The sequence below is a fragment of the Alnus glutinosa genome, chromosome 1, assembly GCF_958979055.1.
Source record: "Alnus glutinosa chromosome 1, dhAlnGlut1.1, whole genome shotgun sequence".
Lineage (NCBI taxonomy): Eukaryota > Viridiplantae > Streptophyta > Magnoliopsida > Fagales > Betulaceae > Alnus > Alnus glutinosa.
This window is the reverse complement of record NC_084886.1, coordinates 51752358-51760036: the sequence shown is the minus strand read 5'-3', so window position 1 is coordinate 51760036 and position 7679 is coordinate 51752358. Positions and strand designations below refer to the sequence as shown.

The following is a 7679-nucleotide window of genomic DNA, read 5'->3' as shown; positions in this document are numbered from 1 at the left end:
AAAAATTAATTATTAAATATTTAGGATTCACATATAGAAAAATATATCTAATAGTTAATCATAAAAAAATAAAAAATAAATGTTAAAATTATATAAAAATTATACAATAACTGTACATCAATCATTTTTAAAAGGTTTTTAGTTTATTTTTCCACGCCGAATGGTTTGGTTTTATTTGTCGAAGTATTGTTTAAGAAATGGAGAGGCAAGTATTGTTTAAGTTTCAATCTTTCAATTTTTCAGTGTTTTTTTATCATTTTTTTAAAAAATAAAAAATAAGTGTTTTAATGATAATCTCATTTTTGGAGCGTTTGGATGGAGTTAATCTTTAAGGATTTTTTTTGAAATCTCAAAAAATTATCTAATTTGGTCGTGCTTAAGACATAAGAATTCACATTTCGCCTTAAAAATGTTTAGTTTCTTTTAAAATATAAGAATACCCATCCCAAAAGGTTTATTAATTATAAGGTGAAAAAAAAAAAAAAAAAAAAAAACTTCGAAATTTTCAAGTAAATTAGTTTATTAGATAATGAACCTTCTAAATTTTCAAATCTTCTCCTCGATAGTTAGTGTGGTTAGTGTATACAGTATAATTATGTTGTTGTCTTGACGTGAATCTTACCGCTTTAAGCCTTTTTTTAAAAAAAAAAAGAAAAGAAAAATTTGACTACAAAGCGCTGCACTGAAAACAGTCTTTCATCTTTATTTAATTTATTTAAAAAATTTAAAATATTAATAAAATGATTAAATTAATTTTTTTTATTAATTTAATCTTTTCAGATGGGTGATAGTTTAACAAAAATTTACATATACATATTATAGTGGAGCACGTCACCCGTGTCCTATTAATAATGCTCGTACTTTGCTAATAGTCCCCTCTCTCTCTTTTTTCCCCCACACCCAAGACTGAGCAAAGGGAGGGATCTTTCACCATATTTTGGTTTCAGCAATGCTTAACGTTTTTTTTTTTTTTTTTTTTTGAATTGTGAGGATTCTTGTGGGTCTGTTGAATTTATGGGGCCATGTTTTTCTACATTTATTACTTATAAAAAAAAAAATCCTGTACATTTGTTATTATTATTACGTTTTAATCAATTCTTATTTTATCCAAAAAAGCCTAAAAAGAAAAGTAATCGTATCGGGTGTTTTATTTTTTATTTTTGAATAGTAAACGTACAAATTGTATAAACAATATAGACAAAAACACACATAAGGATATTTTGAAAAGAATAAATAAATTTTACCTAATATTTTCTATTTTGATGGGGCAAAAGCAGAAATAAAATAAAATAAATAATTTTCATAGATTCCTTGAAATTATATAGCAATCTGTGAAGATTCGATTTAGATCCTTTTAAGTTTTTATGGAATAAATCTGTGAAGATTCGATTTAGAAAAAGTATTTTACAATTTTGCTCTGGTACTTTATTTTCCATTAATTGGAATGAGGAACATATACGGCACGGGCTATAAGGGCGCGTGTGATCGACATACCTCGGTCATGGGAACAAAGAGAACAGAAATAACCCGGAGCCGTACAAAACCGAATTATAAATGGCGGCGAATTCTAGGTTGCCCGCCACGTTAGTCCTAGCTGTAAAAATGTAAATATTAAAAGATAAAAAAAAAAAAAATTAATCAAGAATAAAATTAAATTCAAAAACTTTTTTAAGGGTAAAAAATATTAACCCCTACAAGCCAGCACGACATGAATTATTCCACACCTTCGAATTACCCAACGTACCCTCAGAAAACATCGCCTAATTACCCAATCAACCACCCCACTCTCACGAGGTATTAACCGGTCCGTCTAAGGGAACAAACAGTAATTAAGCGTAGTCAGCCTTTTAAATGGTCAGATATCAATTTTGACCGACTAAAATTTTTGACAGAGCGGGTATCTTGGGCCTCACGTGACAGGCATCACAGTGTTCGAGACGTGTCATGTGCTGACTCAGCACCGTTTGATATAATCCCATTGGACCAGATCTCTGCATTGTACCCATCGTGAACACGTGTCAAGATCCCAAACCATCATCGGGATGCGGCGGGCCGCACACTATCCATCATGGTGAACACCCGGAATCTTTGGCCCGACCCACCGGCCCTCCGAATAGGTCCTACCACCCCCCTATTAACTTAAAAGTTAAAAAAAAAAAAAAAAAAAAAGTTTTTTTTAATAAGACCCAAAAAAACTAATAAACAAATTAATATGAATATAAATATTAAATAAGGGGTTTTGTGTTCTGGGTTTTGCGATTTCGGCTGTTGGGATCCTATAAAACAGCGATTTCAGTGTTTCGGTTTCGACCCCAACTGGACTCTTTGCTTTGCTTTTTCATACATCTTGCTTCGACTACCATTTTCTCTCGTCACAGAATATTTTTTAGTACACACACCTCCTCTCCTTTTCCATCTGGGTGGGTGATTTCTGATTCCTACAAGGAGCAGGGGATCTTTGGCTGTGATTTTCCAAGCCAATTTCTGGGTACTTTCTGTATCAACTAAGTGAATCGAGTCCAATATTTTCTTACCTTTTTGGTCTGGTACAGTCCCGTTTTAAAGTCTATTGCCTTCTGGGAAGTATTTATTAGGCTGTCTCTTTTCCTCTTCACCGCCTTCATGCATCGAGAAATTCTTGATGGGTTTCGAGATTTAAATAGTGTTTTTGATACTTTTGCTATTAGTTCCACCTTTTTGTAATCGGCCTTCTCTCCAATCTTCTGTTTCACGATTCTCTCGCTTTCCTGGACCTCTTTGTTCTCTTTTACTTTAGGAAGAATCTGGTGACAGCCAAAGAGAAAAAAAATGGATCAAGATCAAAGTTTCCTATGCCCGATCAAATACACAGAGCACCGAATGTCTACCAAAAAACTCACAAAGCCTAGAAAACAACAAGTAGAGCCAAACACTCCGAGGGTGGTACGGATATCCGTGACCGACCCAGATGCCACTGACTCGTCCAGCGACGAAGACGACGAGCTCTCCTTCTTCGGCCGCCGGCGAGTGAAGCGGTACGTGAACGAGATCAACATCGAGACAAGCTCCAAAACCGACGTGTTGTTGAACCAGAAGAAACGCCCAGCCGGAGAGTCCCTGTCTTCCCGCAGGCGGCCAGTGAAGGCAGTTCCAGCGAACGGCAAGAAGTTCCGGGGAGTTCGGCAACGGCCGTGGGGCAAGTGGGCGGCCGAGATTCGAGATCCGGCGAAACGTCAGCGGCTATGGTTGGGTACTTACGACACTGCTGAAGAAGCTGCCATGGTGTACGACAACGCTGCGATTAGGATTCGAGGACCTGACGCTTTGACCAACTTTGTGACTCCTCCACCTAAGGAGGAAAAGCCCGAAGTGAATGTGGCCTCCGTTTCCGGTTACGATTCAGGCGAAGAATCTCAGTCTCAATCTCACTCTCACAGTCTCTCTTCACCAACCTCAGTTCTTCAGTACAGAACTCATTCTAACGAAGAAGAAGCCCAACTGCGAAAATCCGAAAAACAACAAAAACCGGTGAAAGAACCAATGGTTGACAAGGGTGTCTTTCGAGAATGTCAAGCCGAGACCATTCTTGGTGATTATTTACCGCTTGATATGCCGTGTTTTAATGAAGTTTTCAATTTCTCGGTTCCCGACGCCCCAATACTCTCTGATATATTTTCCGGGCCGGATATGGTTTTCGACGAGCCGATACCGGGGGATATATTCAAGGAGGATATCGGTCTTTTGTTCAATGATAACACATTCGAAGGTTTCGGGTCCTCGTCCTCTTCGATGATGAACCAAGGAGAAGATTATTTCCAAGACATATTGTTCGGCTCGGACCCTCTTGTGGTCCTCTGAGAGTGCTTACAGACTTTTCGGGACGAGTGCTGTTGCCACCGTTGGCTCGCCGGTTTCTCGGCAGATTTTGTACCGGTTGCAACAAAAGTATCGGCTAGTTTTTATATATTTATTTTTTATTTTCTTTTTGTTATGGAAGAGTATTATAAACTATAAAGTGCTATTTATTCGTTTAAATATCTCCCTTAAAATTAAAGGAGATACGAGTGGAGTTTTGTTTTCGTTCTTTTGTAAGGCTTGCTAATGATTGTATAGTTTTGACGGGCTAATGGAAAAGTATAATCTTCTTCTCCATAATTACTGTTCGTTTTGAGGTTTAAGCTCATTATTGACCGTTTTGATAAAAATTATACGCTCTTTAATATGCTTTTGCCTAGAACTTTTATTTATTTATATATATATATATATATTTATGACAGATTTATATATGGAAAAGGTAATTTTGTAGCATTCCTTTTGCCCCCACACGAGCAGGCGCAATTAGCGGTTTATGGGCGCCTGGGCGGTCGATGGGGTCCGAGTCGGTGAGAGTTGATCCAAGTCTTGGATTTTGCTTTTGCTTTTCTGCAAAACTATTTTTTTTTTTTTGCTGTGTCACGCGTGGGAACGATCTGGAAAAGCCAAGTCGTGCTGCCGCAGAGCCAAAGTTTATTTTAAATCTGGAATGCGGTTGAAACGGCGCAGCGAGTTTCGGATTGTTACCAATTCTGCTAACAAGTTTCGTTTGGGTTTAAAATTTCTAAAAGTATGATTTTAAAATATATTATTTAAAAAAGTGATTCTTAAAAATGTAATCGCAGGCTAGTTTTTAAAATTTTGCGTTTTCAAAAAAAATACCACTTTGACTACGATTCGAAAAAACAGTTTTCTACGTTTTCAAAACGCAATTTTTTAAAAATGAAATTTTCAAACGATTCATTTTCTACGATTTAGTTTAAAATTACACTTTTTGTCTGCAAAAACGCAATCTCAAACACGCCTTAAATATGAGAAAGCTTTTTATGAGATTTATTCGTTCGAACACGAATTTCACTTTTAGCTCACCGGTTCAGATAGATAGGCTTTATAAAAGTTCTCTCTACATAATAAATTGTTGAAGCAAATAATTAAGGTATATTTGGCATTGCAATTTCGTAGATAAAAAATGCGCTTTTAAAAACGTACAAATTTTAAATGTAAAATGCAATTTTATCAAACAATTAACTACATTTTTAATAATCATATTTTCAAAATCGTATTTAAAACGTATCCTTAACGTGGAATTTATGGGGGTAGGGATAAGGACAATTAGCTTCTTTTTGTTTTTGTTTTTTTTTTTTTTTTTAATTGAACATTAAGGACGATTAGCTTATTTGCCTAACACTAGAGATATGATGATTTGTGAAGAGAGCCGGCGATGGAAGAGCATTGCTATTTGGTAGAGAGACTTATAGGCACGTTGTAGACTTAAATGACTAAGATGGATTAGTAGAGGGGGAGATGGGATTTTATGATCTAAAACCAACCCACCAACTGTTTAATTTAAAATTGGCTCAGAAAGTCAAAAAAGCAATAAAATTAGAGGCCAATAATTGGGTTGGATTTTGATTTCACTCAGCACGTACAGAGTGGCTAGGTTGTGTACTACGTACCGGCAACCCTTTTGCATTAGAAACTGCTTAGAGACTGTAAGATAGCTTTCAGTCTAGGGAGCATCACTAAACAGATTCTTCAAATTTCTCTCATAATCAAGGGACCATTATTATAAAATCAAATAAAATCAAAATCAATATAATGTAGGATGTGCTCTTCATTTCGTCAAAATTATAAGGTTGTTCTTCCTACTTCGCAGCGGATGTGAAAAAACACTTACAAGATGGACGGGTTATTCAAAATTTAATCCGGCATGCAAATTTGCTTGAACAATAAAATTGGTTGGAATCTTTATTAAATGCCATAAAGAGAGAGAGAATCACAAAATTTTGTTCTTTGTTATGGAATATAGACACCCGAATCTTCATAATAAGGTACCCCCAAGAGAAAGTCAATTACAATTAATTTATCCAATACACGCTTTTGATTATGTTAATATCTAGTCTAAAATCTATTCATAAATTCGGGTCAACCCGTTATCAATATTGTATGGAAAAATGGATATGGGCAAGTTGGTTACAACTTGCAAAAAATCTTACTTTTTTTCTTCACCATCTTTTTGGCTCCTATTTAATTCATAACAAGGGGGTCGACGGTGAATCATTTGTCTTTGGTAAGTTTTAATGCTTTTGCCAACTAACAAATTAAAAAGGATTTTGCAAGATTGCTTTCTAATTAATTTGCAATCACTCATTAACTTTAAATTGTAATAATCGACCCTCTTAAACTATCACGCACTCTAATTTTGACGGGAAAATAGATCACGTGACTTAAACATGACAAAAGACGTTTGTTATATCCTTATGAGATGTGTACAAATACAATTATATCCTTCGATTTTTTTTAAAAATAAAATTGAAAAGAAAAATACGTTCGCTCGGAATGTAAACTCAAAGCCAAGCTCTGGCTGCTATGAGTCTTTGACCATTGAGAACCACAACCTGACCGTGGCTCCCCACTCATGATATTTTATTATTATTAATTTTTATCTAATTTAGGGGTATAAAGGACATTTTGAGTCGCATGTGAGTCCCGTGAAGTAATTCTTCTCTATATTGACAAAGTGAGAAAAGGGAAAATGCTTTGGCAATTTAAGGGAGTTGATTGCAAATGAAGTGTTAAATTGAGGAAAGTAATAGTAATTTCTCCTATCAAATGAAAATGGTATTTGACAGAGTATATATGATTATTTAGGACAATTAATTGGTTTAATATGAATCTAATAATTAACAGGGGCGAGTGTTTCTTGGTGTTGATTATTCAAAAGGTAAGAGCAACAATTGCAGCTTTCAACACTCAGAGAAATTTGTAAAGACTTTGATTGAATCACATCAGAGCCAACAATGTCGGCGCCACTATCTCTTTCCCCTTCTCTACACTCATTAACTTACGTTGTGAAAAAGGTGTAATAATATTCCTAATTAACCATATATATATTTTTTTTTCTAATTACATTGTTGTACGTGCTAATACTTTCTCTCTTTAAGAACATATTTATTTAATGCTTTTTTTTTTTTTTTTTAATGTGGGGGAAACGTCCTTCTCCCATACAACTTTTAGGACTCATTTAGTGAAAATTTAAAAATAATGACTGATTTTTAAAAAATTGTATGAGAGAAAAGAAACAAATAACAGTTTTAATTTCATGTATATATATATATCAGGAGAAATGATTGTTGTACAACTATAGACACAATTTTCGTCCAACTTTATTTACGTGGCAGTTTATTTATTTTTTATTTTTCAAGAAAATAACCTAACATTCTCTCCTACGGGCTACGGTGGTTTCATCATTTTTTGAAAGAAAAATAAAATTCCAAGTAGGCAAAGTTGGAGGGGAGTTTTATTTATGGTTGAACAACAATAATTTCTCATAGGATATATAGGATCTATATGTTCATCTTACAGATTCGATAGTAGATTTAAAGAAAAAAAAAATGTATGAATATTGATCGGGGATGGATGAGGACGGAAAAAATAGCATATATGTATATATATACTCCATCCCTTATTCATCTTCATTTATCTCTTTTTAAAAAAATTAACCATTAATTAAATTTGTAGGTACTTCTAATGGTTGATTATTATTATTATTTAAAAAAAAAAATGAAAAATAACAAGGTTCTCATATATTGTTGTGACAGGAAAGGAAAGTATGTATATGAGTATATCCTGCGTGAGAGTATGAGTATACCTGCTGTGACACTTGC

General features: G+C 34.5%; 1 protein-coding gene across 1 annotated transcript; it reads left to right on the top strand.

The window, feature by feature from the left end:
• Positions 1–2301: 2301 nt before the first annotated feature.
• Positions 2302–4134, top strand: LOC133862488 (ethylene-responsive transcription factor CRF3). Its single transcript, XM_062298328.1, has one exon. It carries the CDS (start codon positions 2809–2811, stop codon positions 3835–3837), a length of 1029 nt encoding a protein of 342 aa, XP_062154312.1. The 5' UTR covers positions 2302–2808; the 3' UTR covers positions 3838–4134.
• Positions 4135–7679: the final 3545 nt, after the last annotated feature.